General features: G+C 38.4%; 1 protein-coding gene across 1 annotated transcript in view; it reads left to right on the top strand.

Moving 5' to 3' along the window:
- LOC107565856 (probable helicase with zinc finger domain) overlaps positions 1-17,357 on the top strand; it is a 63,699-nt gene that overhangs the window by 28,978 nt on the left and 17,364 nt on the right. Inside the window, exons 17-19 of the mRNA XM_016251143.1 lie at positions 812-840; positions 2,157-2,385; positions 12,378-12,582. Of these exons, the coding sequence (XP_016106629.1) occupies positions 812-840; positions 2,157-2,385; positions 12,378-12,582 (463 nt within the window). The remainder of the gene's footprint in view (positions 1-811; positions 841-2,156; positions 2,386-12,377; positions 12,583-17,357) is intronic.

The raw sequence follows: 17,357 nt of genomic DNA on the forward strand, positions 1-17,357 counted from the left end.
CTCAACTACAAGGACATAACTCATAATGTCAGACTGCAGGTAAAAAGCAATCTAAATCCAAATAATAAAAGGCAACCAACTAAATAATTGTGCATCGTTAGGGGAGTGAAATAAGTAGACTCATTAACTTGAAATGGGGAAAATGCTTCTCATTTTTTGTTGTCGTCCAAGGCCATACAATCGATTAAGCGATGTTTTTGTGCACATTCATCTGTTGCAAATGCCAACATAGACCGGTTCCCCTTACTGAATGAAATTACGCTGAACGATATATGACCCAGAACGCATTCAGTTAGTAAACATGGTAATACCAACATTTCATAATACCACAATAACACCAGAAATTCCCTTCTTTAAAATCCATGTTTCACAGGTTGGTTCACAGGCCAAAATATAAGCTTGCTGATTTTAGATTTGAAAATTCATGTCAAAAAAAAAAGAGAGGAAAAAAGTCAAAAATATATATTTTTTTAATGTAAATATTAGCATTGCATATCCTAAGTGTAAAATAAAAATGTAATTATTAAAACACAATTATTTTATTTTTTATAGTTATATTTAATGGGTCACACTATGAGAACCAAACCTCTAGGTGCTCATTAAAAGCAGACTGAAAAACATCTGTGCACCCCTGGTTGTCGATGACATTTCACTCAATTTAATAAAATTTTTTTGATGTGATTTAATTTTAAATACATTACAAACATGAGTGAAATGTTTTATATTTGGTATCTTTGCTTTAATGACAGCAGCACACGAGTTTGTCAGACCTGATGATCATGCTCTCCAGCAATATTTGTTTACTTTTGAGTTTCAGTGGCAACAAGAATCTGACCGTCTGTACGAAGGAGTCACATTATCAGTGTCACGAATGCGCTAGAAATAGTGGGGAATAATACTTTAATAACACTTTACAGAATAACACTTCACAATCAGCTCCTATAAGTTAGTGGAGGTTAATGCATGAACTAACAATGAGCAATACATATGTTACAGTGCATGCATTATTGTTAATATTTTGTTAGCTGATGTTAAATAATTTAGTTTGGTGTTAACTAATTGAACCTTATTGTACAGTCTTACTAATATCCCTTATTCATTTTGGATAATTCTATTAGTTTTACAAGTCCTCAGCTATATTTCACAGATATTCAATGTGGACCCAGACTTTGAACCCCGCTGTATATTCCTGAATTACTTTATGTAAATATGTCCGATCATAAAACATAATCCTCCTGGGAGCAGTAAATCCATGATTTAAATGTAAAACGAGACTGTTTTCCTCAGGGACAGACAAGGCGCTTCATACATCACTACACTATTGGCAATAAGCTGACCTTTTTTTGCCCTTGAAATGTCGCTAATATGGCCTCAACTTTACACCTTTCATTTGAGTAGAATATCGCAATGGAGGGCAGAAAATGTATCCATTTAAGAGAAAATCTATTATCGGGGGATTAAGCACTTGACATCTGGCAACCTCATGGAGACTTGATAGATAGTAATGCAAGATGACACAAATGTCAAATGAAAATGGTTTGAGAATAAATAACTAGCGGGGTAAATATCAAAGAGCAGAAATCGTGATCATGACTAAAACATGATTAATCTTGCAGCCCTAATAGTTTATCATCTTGGATTTTCACCGACCAGTTAGAAAGATTGCCTTTCTGCAGAAGGAAACATTCGATGCTACCTCACAATTTTGTCAAAGTGAGGTATCTTCGACATAATTGAGATGCCTAACATTTGACCGATATTCGCGTCTGGAATGTGCCCGTGCTGCCTTAAAATCAAAGGAAGATCACTAGGTTTTAGACCAGACCCCACGAGTCAGCCCAGAAGGGTGGCAGAAAGAGCAAGTTTACCCGACGGAAACTGGCTTTTTTGACTAAAGTGTTTAGGGTTCAGATCGCGCTACATGTGGAGAATAATGCACGGCAATCAGCTCTTTTTCTTTTTTTTTTTAAGTGCCGTTTATCGGTTTTTGCGAATGAACTCTTCAAATGTACATTATTCCAAAAAATATTTTTATTTTTTTTCTGCCGGCATCCAGGTATTTTTCAAATGCCGGTTTATGTTGCTATCGTATTGGATGACTTTTGGTAGCACCATTTAACAACATGCTAATTACAAAGAGCTTCTGCTGTCTGTAGGTAAGCAGTTCCGCGTGCTGTTCTTGAGCACCGTTCGCACCCGTCACACCTGCAAACACAAGCAGACGGCCATCAAGAGGAAGGAGCAGCTGGTGGAGGACTCCACTGAAGACCTGGACTACGGCTTCCTGTCCAACTACAAGCTGCTGAACACCGCCATCACTCGAGCGCAGTCCCTGGTGGCCGTGGTGGGAGACCCCATCGCTCTCTGCTCGGTGGGGCGCTGCAGGTAAGCCGGCACTTTTTAAATAGCCTTAAATGTGTTGAAGTAAAATGTAAACTGTCGATGGGGTTTGTTTCAGCATTTCTGCAATCTGAACCTAAACTCAAAAAAAAAAAAAAAGAGACATTGCGCTCTGAATGTTGTCGCACTCGCTGATGTGAATAGGCCTTAATCATTTGTGGCTAAGCCTGTCTGGATTAGTGGTCGAACGATATATCGCCTCGGCCGATATTTGGCTTTTTTCAAATATCTGCATCGGCCGATAAGTTTTTCTGTTTGGCCGATGAGAGCCGCAGCGCCTGCGCATGCAGTGTTCACATTCTCCATGTTCACTGTCGTCGTTAACAGTCGGGCGGTCGGTCCGTGTGAATTGAATATGGACAGGAGGAGAGTTCAGCTTCACTGGAGACGTGCGATCGACTAACTTTAAACTCATAATTTCAAATTATGCTGCACTTCATGCTTTTGCCCATGCCATATTTATGTCATTTTCACTGTGTGCTGCATGTAAAATGAGTGGTACCTTGGCTTTATTTGAAAAAATATGATTCCCAATGCACACAAACTTCCCCAATTACCGAGTGCCCTGTTGGTTGCGGTGTTTACTTCCTTTTTAATTATATTTTTATTGTATAAAAATTTATTTGTGAAAAGTATAAGAATTGAAATAAATAATAATAAAATAAATAATTATATCGGCTTTATATCGGCCACCGGCCACTCTGCTTCCCAAGATATCAGCATCGGCTGTCTAAAAACCAATATCGGTCGACCGCTAGTCTGGATGTGTGTGCTGGACAGACAGTGGCTCGTTGCTCTCTGGTTTTGGTGAGTACCTGTGTAGTAGGTGTCCCCACAGGAAGAGCTGTCCCTCTGCCTTCCCATCATGCACTTCACCGCTGTCAGATTAAACTAATACACTCCTCACGCACGGACGCTTCAGACATTGCTCCTGCAGGAGGGACATCAAATCGTTTGGCACCTCTCTTCAGGGTTCTGTTAGGAGGACGGTGTGAAGCTAATGCACTTGTTGCACAGAACAAACTATTCCCATAACACCCTGCTCACCCCAAGTAATGCCACACCAATGGGTGGTCAACCTACGCTGTCAAGATAATGGAGAAGGACTCGCCAAATCTTATCAAAGTGATCCAATGTGTTTAAAAAAAAAAGTAACAGATTTTTTTCTAAATGTCATAACTTTACCGTTTCTTTCACCCACTGTTTAACAGATGGGAATTTATTTATTTATTTACATTGACTTGTATATATGTTTCTTTGCAACAATAAGCCCGTAGGACATCAACTGCATTTGGCAGGATTTGTTTTAATTCCGTCTGATGGTTCTCGCTTAAGCGAACCGAGATGCTCCTCACTGCAGAACACAAGATCCAGGGGGCGAGGTTGGATCCAGATCCAACTCCTCCCACCTTACATGTACCTAAACCTACCCGTCTCCACCCCCTGATCCCTAAACCTACCATCTCCACCCCTAAACTTACCCGTCTCCACCCCCTAGATGTGGATCCAACCCCGCCCCCTGGATCTTTGTTCTGCTGTGAGGGGCTACTGAGCGAACCTGCTCCCGTGTCTTTGTTCATTTCTTGGAAGGAAGCTAGTTATTATATCACATTCTCAATGCAAAGCGATGTCTGTAGATCTGTCTGTTTGGAATCTCAGACTGATTTTGTTTCTGTGAAAAATGTCTAATTCTGTCATGTGAAATTGCGCACATTTTCTGCATGGAATTGCTTGATGACATTTGCAGTATGCAAAAAAAATAAAATAAATCTATATCTAGCTATAGCTATATCCCACAATGCACTGCGTCCAACCAGTGTAAGGAACCAAAAAAAAAAAATTCACTTTTTTTTTAACATCCTAATGAAATTTGATCAACCTGCCAAATGTTAAACCATTTTTAAAACCATTTAATTTGTATTCTTTTTTTTTTATCCATTCACTGAATTATACATGCGACATAAGGTTGTGATAACAATGTAATGCATTACGTTAAGAGCTCTTTATTCTGTCCTGTATCACATACTATTTTTTTTTCCTTCAAATATTGATTAAATGATCATCCTGGGATTGAAGAATCAATGGCAACACTTTAGATTAGGGAACACGCATTCACTATTAACCAAGTTTTCCCTCAATAAACTCCTAATTTGCTGCTTATTAACAGTTAGTAAGGTATAGTTAAGTTTAGCTATGGGGTAGGGTTAAGGGATCTAAAATATGGTCATGCAGAATAAGGCATTAATATGTGCTTTATAATTACTAATAAACAGCCAATATGCTAATGATATGCATGCTAATAAGCAACTAGTTAATAGTGTGTAGTGTTCCCTGATCTGAAGTGTTACTGAATAAATACAAGGTCGTCCAAAGAGCACAATTAATCAGAATTTTTTTTTTTTTATATATATATATATAAATTTAAACCTAGCCCTAATAGCAAAGCTACAAATACAAGAGAACAGTTATCTAGCTGGCAGGAAGGTAACAATCCCCTATCTCTGTGACCTTTGACCTCTTGTGTTTTAGCTCTTTGTGCCGGTTCTCTGACATGAATATGATGGTGTGTATTGCTGTCGGGCAGGGTTAGGCGTTGTGTGTGTGTGTGTGTGTGTGTGTGTGTGTGTTTATATTGGTGTGTTGGCACTCCCTCAGAGAGCTGTCTGTCACTTGGCTGGCAGCCCTCTGCTCCTCCGGCTCTATCCTCGCCGCTGTCGCTATGGAGACAGACTCGCATCAACCAATGGCTAGAGCCCGGCCACAGGAGATGTCAAGCCGAAGGGCCTGGCAGTTAAATCTGTGTGTGCGCTGAGGACTCTATGCTGTGAGCAAGCTGAATGGACAGTAGGGCTGTCAAAGTGGCTGAAAAATTTAATTAGAATTTTTTACTTAAATATTATCAATATTCAAATTATATTCAAATTTAAAAGGCATAATTTCAGTTAGGGGGAAAAAAGCTTTTGGCTTCTCTCCTGAGGCCACAAGAGGGCGCATCGAGCAAAATATTATGCACGTTTCTTCAAAGCGTAATAAAATAACACGACCATCTTTAAAAAAAAAAAAGTGCATAATGTTTACAATTATGTTTATAAACCATATATAATTAATAAAGTTGCTTGTTCATGCATGCATGCATGTATGCCTATAGTTTAATACAAAGGACCGAAAACCAATCACAAAAATAACTTTCTTCATTTAAAAACGGGAGATGCAGTGGGATGGGGAAAACCGCCATAAACCGCCAATAGTTGAACTTACATTAATTTTACATGGCTTTCTAAACATGCTGCTCTCTCGTGCGAGTGCAACGCTGATAGATGTCCCTCTAGAAAATGCGATGAATATGCGTTCTGTGTGAACGGCTTGGTTTCAGTTTTGACGTAAACCACAACATCTCCGCACTGATTGTTCTCTTTTTCTGCAATGTTTTGAATGAACAACAACTGGATAGGCTAACAAAAACATTGCATTGTCGTCGCATTTCGTGCGCCACCGATAAAAAGCGTTCGAAAAACGTTTTTGCATTCGAATGTGGATTTTTATTTTAAATTAGACGAATATTCAAAATTCTAATATTTTTATTTTTTTGGCAGCGCTAAATGGACAGCTTTGTTTAACTGACTTCAGTAATCGAAGCGTTGACCTCATGACATGACGAATGATGGCCACTCCAGCTGAAGTGCTTTGATGGTTCCAACATGTTTTGTAATGTAAAGTATTTTTTGTTTTTATAGATCAATATATGGTTTAATTTCATGAAAACATGTTCAAACATTTCAACCCAATTATAAAATATTACTTTTATAACAGTTTTAATTTTTGTATATATATATATATACACATAGTTTTATTTTTTTATGAATTTACTTATGTATATGTATAAAAATATTTTTATATACATATTAAATGTATGTATTTATTAATGACCTAAACATGTTTTTGAGAGGTTTCATGATATTTCCTTATTTACATATGACAGATTAATATGTGTTTGCTGCAGTTCTTAGCTGGATGTTGTATAATAACCCCGAAACCTAAAGAAAAACAAATTATATTTACTGGATACTGGAGTTAAGACTTTTTTAGGTTAAAATCAGCATTACAAAAGTACCACAACGAAGTATAAATATTAAAATGTATTATTTAAACTTATAAAAAAAATACTTTTATAACATTTTATTGTATAACATTTTTATTTTTGAATTATAATGAGAATTTTGGCGGTCAAATGTAACATTGTCATGAACATGTCACAATGGGGGAAAAAATCTTTATGATTTTAAAAATAGGCTTTAATTTATTAAATACTTTTTTTTTCGTATATATTTGGGGTATTTTCCCTGTCCCAGACATGTTCTTGATGGGTTTTCACAAGATTTCTTTATAAATCTATGGCAGATAAATATGTGTTTGCTGCGGTTCTAGATGGCTGCTGTATAACAAATCCACTGTCTACAAGCTGTTTTGCATCTAATTCAGTCTGTCACTGTGGCTTCAGCTTGTCAACTCCTCATCAAGCTCCTGATTATTTCAATCAGTTCCGCTTCCTCAAGGCCTCATCATATTATCTGAAATGAGTTCTGCTGTCTGAGGAGGAGGGGGCACAAACTATTGCTCACGGAGTTGGCATGCATTGCGAACACTAACTCAACTTGATGTGTCGAACTGTATGGTGCTGATATTGCTCGCGTTGTTGTTGTGTGACACTGGAAGATGTAAACGTGTGTAGCGCTGCTGTGATCTCGACAGATTGCCCATCAGGGACGGTAAAGTATAGCATGTCTGCTTGAGTTCTTGTTTAGAAGTTTGTGCATTAAACTGACAAGTGTGTAAACCCTTAAAGGGGTCATATGACGTTTCTAAAATAAAATATTATTTTGTGTATTAGGTAGAGCCCGACCGATATGTTTTTTTGGGGCCGATACCGATATTAGGGAGTAAAAAAAGGCCGATATTCTTTGTGTATATTATAGTACAGTACCTGTCAAAAGTTTGGACACTTTCCCATTCGAGGGTCCAAACATTTGACGAATATTATTTTGTGTATTAGGTAGAGCCCGACCGATATGTTTTTTTTGGGGCCGATACCGATATTAGGGAGTAAAAAAAGGCCGATATTCTTTGTGTATATTATAGTACAGTACCTGTCAAAAGTTTGGACACTTTCCCATTCGAGGGTCCAAACATTTGACTGGTACTATATATAGAATACAGTATATACATAAACAGAATATATATACATAAACAAATTTTTTTGCAATGATCACTCAAATGTGGTGATCAAACACTTATGACCTGACAAAAATACGTAATGATGGAGGCAGGGCATTTAACAATTTAACAATAAACTTTATTATCCAAAATGAGTCTGACGTCAGTGCACTGAACAGTAAAGTTGAAGTTTATTCAACTTTAATTCAATTCAATTCCATTCGACTTTATTCCGTTGAAGATTATTTCACTTTGGAACATTCATTCACGGATTTGCGCTACTGTCTTCACACACAGACGAAACTTACTAGAGAAGTGTGAAGTGTGACATAATATACCTCTGTAAATAAATACAATTTCACGTATAAATTCACGTCTCGCGCACTTTAATGCCCTTTGAATGTAACGTGTACGTTCCCTTGGAACTGGAATCATGGCGGAACATCATGTGAAGTCCACTTCGCAGGGCACTTACGGTCGTATAAGCCAACGCTTGAATGCTGCCTGAACAAGATATCTCCTTACTGAAGTGAAAGTGTTGACTGGTGTCACTATCTCGCGAATACGCCGGTGGATCTCCACCAAATTCGGGGGATCCCTTCAGCTCGAGGAGCCATCTCGAACGCCACCCTCCGCGCATCGGTAGCCCCCCGGGATCGCTTGATCGGTCGGCGCCGGGAATTTAACCACCCGTAACTCCCGAATCCCGGGGGCTATCAACGCGGGGGTGGTCTCATTCGAAAGCGGGCCTCTAGATGATTCGCGTTCGAGAGGGTTCCTCGAGCTGAAGGGATCCCCCGAATTTGGTGCAGATTCGCCACGCCGTTACGGAGATATGGTCGTTCAAAGTTTCAATGGTTTTCCATAGACTAAGCTTTAAAGTGTTTCATCCAGGTAGCAAACAATAGAGCTCTGCTGGACAAACTAAGTAATTACACCATTTCAAGCATTTTATCTGCTTTATATGTTCTGTAAAAGTAAATGTTAATATCGGCGGCTTATACGCCAATACCGATATATCGGCGACAGGCTCATATCGGCCGATAATATCGGCAAAACGATATATCGGTCGGGCTCTAGTATTAGGTGTAATGAAACATTTATGCGGTTTAAGGTTAAAAAAACACATTATTTTCCACATACTGTACATTATTGTTTCTCCTCTATGCCCCTCCTTTCTGAAACGCGTCGATTTTTACAAAGCTCATCTGTCTGAAAAGCGAGGTGTGCTGTGATTGGCCAGCTATCCAGTTTGTTGTGATTGGCCGAATACCATATTCAGTGTGACGGAAATGTTACGCCTCATATTCACGGATAAAACATTTTGGCCCCTCATGGCCCCCTCTTTACTAGAATTGCCTCAGGCTTAAACTCACATCGGTCGACCACTGATGCTGTCAAGCAATCCCGACCTGTGCATTATCTTCAAGCATCTCTTAGCAACCTTAAACTCCCCAAATTATTGCAGCTTCAAATGCTACAAGAGGCAGGAGAGATCAGCAGCTAAATTACACGGTGACGCATCGAGTTTCTCCAGCTCTGAGTCATGGTGGAGGTCTGAGATTGATGTCACTGGAGTCAGGATTGTGAATTTGCCCTTTCCAAGCTGCAGCGATAATGAAATACAGCAATTAGGGGGAGAATCAGTCATATTTCTGTCTTGCCATGTGTCAGTGGGGCTTTACCAGTCAGCCGTGAGATCAGATTTGGTTTCTGAAGTTGCGTGTTAACCTGCTTGTGTGACTTTGATTAATTTGTAACTCAATAATTTGATGCACGACTCTATTGTTTTCACTCTTGACCGAGTGACCGAGTCACTAACTCCAGTCTGAATACGAGCAGCATCTCATTTCCTTCTTCAAGGGTTCCAGTTCTATGCCTTGTTTTACATACTGGATTAATAATAGATGCTTTTACCCCTCGGCGATTCTCAGAGTGGAAATCTGTACTGTAGAGTAACTAGCTAAAAGTAGTTATCTGACTAACTCAAGCAACAAGCAACGGTGCAGCACAACAAAGCACTGTATTTCTGGTTTAAAAATCACATCGTATTTCACACACAAGTCTGAAAACTGTGTGAGCTGAAGGAATAACCAGATGCTTTCTTAAACTGTTCTCTTTCTTTCTGTGGAATCGGAAAGTCCAATGAATTCTAGTGAAGGAGTTTTCAGACAGTTCATGTAAATTATCCCATTTAAGCAGCAGTCCCTGCATGGCATTATAATTGTTGGTTTCTAATCGTGAAACATTTCTTAAAAACTGCTCTTTTACTTAGTTTTAGACTCATAATCAATAAAATATTAAGTAGTGCAAGTTCAAAGCTGTTCAAATTTAATGCTGCGCCCTAACTGAAAAAACAATATGGCTTTTATTAAATATTTTAAATCATAAGATATTGCACCCTTAAATAGCTTCAATGTTGTAAAGTACTTTTGTTAGTAGCTTGTAGTTTTGATAACTACGGTTTAACTGCATTTGAGCTACTTTAAATGAGTAGTTTGTAGTATCTGAAATGCTTGGGTGATGCTCTTATGGGCGGCTGTGTTGGTGTTGGGAGGTGTTTTAGGTTTATGAAGAGTGTTTCTGATTCACTGTTTTTGTCCCAGGCAGCATTGCGTTTAGATTATTTTGGTACTTGAAATGTGGCTTATTTTAGATTTTGATTGTGCTGTACTGATTAGTCACGAGCCATTTGAAAAGGTTATGGTCAAGTAGTTTATTTTTGTCATATGTGATTTTGGGGCAAACGCTTTCAATAGCTATGTTTCCATCCACCTATTTTTATGCTCATTTTGGATTATCGCATAAAAAAACGCTGTATGGAAACACCAAGATGCGCATAAAATCTAAAAATGTGCATAAAAAACGTATGCGCACAACTGAGTAGGATAAACTTCTTATCCGATAAGAAAAAGTGCGCATAAACTACGATGGAGAAACATTTACTGAATAAATTCCACCATGCGCATTGAAAAAGTCATGTGACTTTGCGCTATGAGACGGGATAAATTGATCGAACCAGCGGACCGATCTCGTTTCAATGCATCTATATGTTGTTTTGGTCGTTCTGAAATGCCTGAGCAAAGTTTGCCATCAAAGTATTTCTGTATAATTACTGTCTAACACGACTGCGTTCCCAAACAGAAGGCATCCACCTCTAAACGCAATGACTGCATTTATTGTGTTACGTCTGCTCTCTCTGAAGCGCAAGTCATTTATTACAAATGAAAATTATTATATTCAGTGGCTTCTCCTAGTTTTCTTAGAGATATTTGGTGCCAGTTTATCAGGAAGTGACGATTTTGTTCTCTTTGACTCGTTGGATGGAAACGGGGCTTTATTCGCAAATGTTTTAATGCGATATTCCAGTTTTGCGCGCAAGTTAATTTTGCATCTTTGGTTGGAAACATAGCTAATGTTTTTGTCTGGGGTTTAACAGTCAGGCTGCAGCTGACTGGACGATCCTTACACAGCAGCAAAAGATTCATGTTGAAGCTTTTGGGTAAATTTAGCATCCCTAATGAAAATTGACCATGGTTTTATTATAGTAGAAGCATAGTAACCATGGATTTTTGGCATATTGATTACCATTTGTATAACCACAGTTTTACTACAAATATCATGGTTAAACTATAGTAAACATGGGTAATTTGTGGTTACCATGGTTTAACTATAGTAGCTAGGGTTTTTTTGGTTTTATTTGTAGCAAAACCTTGCTTGATTTTTAGCTGGCTGTGCACAGGAATGAACACAAAGTAATATACTGTCTTTCTTTTGTAGATGTTAAATAGAACCAAGGGGAAAAAACCATTCACAATTCAGTAGGCCGTTATTATAATGGCTTTGTCAGTAGGATTTTAAGGAAATGCTATAGTAATGTAAGGCAATAGGAACATTTTAATTGTATTTTTTTAAATCTCTAAAGTAAAAATAAAATGAATGCAAAAAAAAATGCTTTGGAATCACTGTAGATCAGTGATTTATTCAAACATTCCACATGAATTGATTTGGAATTTGAATTAGAATAACAGGAAGAGTAATTTAATTACAATCCAAAGAAGTTTAACACCGGGAAATGAAATGTTCTTCCACCCTGGTCAACAAAAGATACTTTATTTAATATGAAGAACTATTTAAACCAAATAGAAATTCTATAGTTGACTTATGACTATCTGTCATTGTTTCCCAAACTTTTTAAACAAGGCATTGTCAAGCATTATCTTGACAAACTTTGCTTTTCTAGTAAAAAATTAAGTGAATTTCTTCCGTTGTTTTTCCTCAATTCATTGTAATTTTATTTTCATTCAAATTCAAGCTGCAATTCAGTATAATGTTTGCTAAACTGTCTTCATTCTCACTTTAATTTTAAATGGGACCCAACCCTGTTAGTCTGAGACTTATTAGTGGTTATTTTAATAAATGATTGAAAAAGACTTACAAACTGACAGGTTACTGGTTTGAAGAATCCTTTCCTGAATTTAGAGTCGAATCTGCCAAACAGCTAGCTACTGAATCAACATATGACTTGGTTACGGAACTCTATTTTGCATTTACAATTTCCATTCCTTTTTTTTTTTCAGATTTTGCTTTTAAATAAATATGTTGGTCTTAAGAATCTCTAGGTGGGTCCTAGCATAAAGTTTGGGAACTTCTGCTCTAGATTGAACCACCTTGGTTTTCTTTTGTGTTGATGGTGCATATATAGTGAGTTTAATGATGAGTGCTGTTTTTACTTAAAATCTCTGCATCCTTTTGGTCCTTCACAGAAAGTTCTGGGAGACCTTCATCTCCATCTGTCATGAGAACCACAGTCTCCACGGCATCACCTTTGAACAGATTAAAATCCAGCTGGAGGCTCTGGAGCTGAAAAAGACCTACGTGCTCAACCCGCTGGCCCCAGAGTTCATCCCTCGTGCCCTGCGCCCGCAACATCCCCAGGGTCCCGGCAAGCACCAACACTCCCCACCCAAGGTACGAGTCTTCATCCTGTACAAATCCCAAACACTAATAATCAGATTACTTAGAGATTTGATGAAACCCCTTAATAGGCCTGGGCGATAAAACGGTATCGCTATTTATCGACGGTACACCTTCTTCGATAACGATATAAAAAAATATAGTGCACGATATAGGCACGTGCTATGAGTGACGCACGCAGCACACACAAACACGAACACATGCTGAATTGAGTGCTGTGCCTGCCTGTGCTGAGGAGATTGTAAATAATGAATATTAGTCGAATTTAAAATAAACATTTGCAATGTTAGGAGTGCGTCGTCAGTGGCACGCGAGATGCGGTGATGATGTTAGTGACGTTGTTGTATTTTAATGTTTTGTTGGTGTAGCCCACGAGACGCGCCGCTGCTGCGTTATTCATTCAAAATATTAGAGAAATATAGAAGCTCAATGCGGAGAAGATCTTGATTAGGTTAAAACTGATACTAAGCCATTCACACAACGCATATTCAGCACATTTTTTTAGTCGGACAAATACGACTGATGCACTCGCGTCTCAGAGAAGAGATGTATAGAAAGCCATGCAAAGTTAAAACCATTTAAACTTTTAGAAAACACGTCACGAATTTGTGGAGGTTATGTCATATGTTTTAAATGCAATCTGCGTGAATGGCGCTTCGGCTCTTTGGATTAAGCAATGCATAAATAGATGATGCTGTTTTGTTCGTAATTGTTTATGCAATTTACAAAGTTATATTTGATTTATAAGTTAATTTTGACGTAATGCACGGTTTTTTTTTATAGAGTTACTTCCTCGCGTTGACTATTTAAATGCGCTGCATTATTTTGTTCATTGCGCCCTCCTGTGGCCTCGGGAGACAAGCCAAAAGTTTCTTCAAGACCTATTTAATCTGCATATAAAACATTAGAAATTAGATAATTGTTTAATTTTTATTTTGTGTTTGTTAAAACAAAAAATGTGGTGTTTGTCTCAATAAATTGAGTTAATTTGAAAATACAGGGGTTAAATTTAAACTTTTTTTTCTATTGCTCTTAGTTTTAAAAAAGGTTATAAAAAAAGTCAATAATTATCGATATCGAATGATATGAAACATTATATCGTTGATATATTTTTTAAGCTATATCGCCCAGCCCTACACCTTAACTAGTCCGAAGCAACACCAAGAACAATCCAGACTCTCATAAACTGTTTTTCTGAATGAGAAAAGTAGCTGTTCTGCCCTTGATTTTATTAAGTTCCTCTTCCATTTCACACAATGTCACAATTGGGCTTATAGCCCCTTCAGGCCTCCTCACAATACAAGAAATTCCTACTAAATGGGCCAATTTTATATCTCATTGTGCACGGAAAGAAGGACGTGACAGTCGCAACGTCTGCTTGGATACGGTCAGTGGCGTCCACGGCGGAGGGTTTGATATGACGTGCTGTGATGTGGAGTCATGCACGCTCTCCCCCGCTGACATTAGTAAAAGGGTTTGGCTCTATATAATAGAAAAGATTTTCAATCAGGTCCTGAATTTCGGTGCAGGATTGTGCATATATCACACAGTTTTACTCGTTCCTGCAGGTTTTCGGGTTTATAAGGCAGGAAATTCCCACAAACATTTTATATTATATGTACATTTTATATAGCATGTAGGTTAGATGTAAATAAATCCAGATAGAATATCAGATCAAACCAGTCATTTGAAAACGGCGTGTTTCAGCTGTCCCCCTTCTTCTCTCTTTCACTCTCTCGAAGCGGCTTCACATCAGCACATCTCATCTGCACTACAAGAGAGCTACTGCACGCTGCAATACGAGACATTCGCTCACGTTCGGGACAGTTAACAGAATTGTCACTTGCCTAATTGGGCCACTGTTGCATCGTCACAAAACTGTATCATTTGCACATCTTTTTAAGTCTTTTAAAACCATTCGGTATTTGCACGCTCCAGAGATGAGTTTCTGCGTGCTCAGTCACATCCAAAGAGCGTGCACATAAAGCCGCCTCGAAAACACCTTGCAAGTACCGAATTGAGTTATTTTTTGCAGCTTATTGTGCTTAAACGGCCAAATACACACAAAGTTGTCAAAATGCCTGTCCTGGCGAGTATCCTGGTAAACACAGTCGAATTAGTCTTAAGTGAATGTAAGCAGTTAAGAAAGAAAACGCATGTGTATCAGTATATTGGATCCCTGCATCCATGATAAATTTCAACATAGATTTTTATATTGCTTCTACATGTATACTTGTAAAATAATGGAACATTAGGTCATGAATATAGTCTCAAAAGTCATGGAAATTTAATCAATCAATCCTCAGTCCTAAGGGGAGGAAGGTAAACATGCCAAAAATAGATGAGTGAGGAGACTTCCTCTGCCCTCTTTTTTTCTGTAGCTCACATTTGTTTCTGTTTCTCCTCACCCCCTCCGTTTCCTTTGGACTAGCTATAGAGGATTATTGGCTGCTTGATTTAGTGGCTTCAAAGTCCAAGTGTTTTATTGGTGAATCTCACAAAACCAGCTCAAGTCGTGTTTCAACAAGCCTATTTACAAAACTTTTAAGATTTTGTTTGTAGATACTTTTTTTTTTATATATATATAGAATATGCATACCTTACACCATAAAAATGTGCAACATTTTACTACCAAATTATATGTAATATCTAATTAATTTAACTTAAACTGGAAAGTTTTTCTCGACATCTCACGATATTGAGCTTCGTGAGTTCCTATCGCGATGAATGATGGGTTGTGCTTAGACATAAATACCACTCTGAAGTGATATATTATATCATCACAAATAATCCCCTATTAACCCACACGACTCCAGTCCATCAATTAACATCTTGTGAAGTGAAAAGCTGTGTGTTTGTAAGAAACAAATCCATCATCAAGATGTTTTTAACTCATACCCGTTGCTTCTGGACAAAATATGGATCTTTTATCCATAACATTGCTTTCTCCAGTGAAAAAGTCATCTCATATGAATCAGGAGAGAAATATGCACAGATGTAGCACTGTTTCAAACACAAGCACGGTGCAAAACAAGTACAGTGGGTACGGAAAGTATTCAGACCCCCTTAAATTTTTCACTCTTTGTTATATTGCAGCCATTTGCTAAAATCATTTAAGTTTGTTGGATTTTGATGTGAGGGGATTTAAAGTTAAAACATCTTGATGGATTTGTTTTGTTTCTTTACAAACATGCAGCTTTTCTCTTTACAAGCTGTTCAAACTGACGGACTGCAGTGGTGTGGATTGCTTGTGGATTATTGTGATGTTTTTATCAGCTGTTTGGACTCTCATTCTGACGGCACCCATTCACTGCAGAGCATCCATTGCTGAGCAAGCGATGCAATGCTACATTTATCCAAATCTGTTCCCATGAAGATGAGGGTGAGAGAATTTTAAAGGGATAGTTCACCCAAAAATGACAATTCTGTCATTAATTACTCACCCTTGTGTCGTTCCAAACCCGTAAGACCTTCGTTCATCTTCGGAACACAAATGAAGATATTTTTGATGGAATCTGAGAGCTGTCTGACCCTCCCATAGACAGCAACGCAACTGAAATGTTCCCAAGTCCAGAGACGTAGCAAGGAGATCAGTAAAATAATCAGGGGTTCAACCGTAATTTTACGAAGCTACGAGAATACTTTTTGTGCGCAAAAGAGAAAAAAAAGACTTTATTCAACAATTCGTCTCCTCCGCATCACCCTGTAAACAGCGTATGCTGTTCTGTGTCAGCTGCGTCACACGGATCTGTTTACTATGTTGTTGTGATTTGATCTGAACGGAAACAGCGTATCCGTGTGACGCAGCTGACACAGAACAGCATACGCTGTTTACGTCCAGCGGATATTCTCCAAAATGGCACTATAGGGTGATGCCGAGTTGTTGAGTAAAGTCGTTATTTTTCTTTCTTTTGCGCACATAAGTGTTCTCGTAGCTTCGTATATTTGCGGTTGAACCCCTGAAGTCACATGGATTATTTTATAGATCTCCTTGCTATGTTTCTGGACTTGGGAACATTTCAGTTGCGTTGCTGTCTATGCAGGGTCAGACAGCTCTCAGATTCCATCAGAAATATCTTCATTTGTGTTCCGAAGATGAACGGAGGTCTTACGGGTTTGAAACTACATGAGGGCGAGTAATTAATGACAGAATTTTCAATTTTGGGTGAACTATCCCTTTAAGCAAATTAAAGTTTTTGGGTGAACTATTCCTTGCAGGGCACTGAGCTTTGGCATTTTTCAGATATGAGACAATCTTGCACACCTGTCACATGCATGCGCTCTCAAGTGGCCAAGTCGTAAATATGGGTATTTGCCCATCATATACATTCTTGGTTTGATTTTGCTTACCACCCTCCCAGTTTTCGCAATCTTTGTATCCTTAACACAATAACAATGATTTCGCCACAGCAACCATAACTTAAAAGGAACGATATCAATCTCAGTCCAGCACAAGCTTTGCCATACACACCAAGGAGGGAAGAACTCAAAACCCAGTTCTTTACCAAATAACCACCATGTTATGGTCCTCTCTGATGTATCTTGATTGGAGTGTGATTATTATAGACATCGCCACCAATTTCATTCAACACTTGGCAGGTGCGTCCCCATTTTTTTCCCCAGGCTTTATACAGAAAGTGCCTCATCTGTTGCTATTGAGATAAGTAGCGTGATCGGTGATTCCCGCAAACGTGCTGACCCCAGAGCAGCGGTGCTCGGAGCTGCCAGGACTCGGGCCAGCAGAACGCCTCAATCGCCCGTTGATGCTG

The sequence above is a fragment of the Sinocyclocheilus grahami genome, unplaced genomic scaffold, assembly GCF_001515645.1.
Source record: "Sinocyclocheilus grahami isolate Dianchi unplaced genomic scaffold, SAMN03320097.WGS_v1.1 scaffold1032.1, whole genome shotgun sequence".
Lineage (NCBI taxonomy): Eukaryota > Metazoa > Chordata > Actinopteri > Cypriniformes > Cyprinidae > Sinocyclocheilus > Sinocyclocheilus grahami.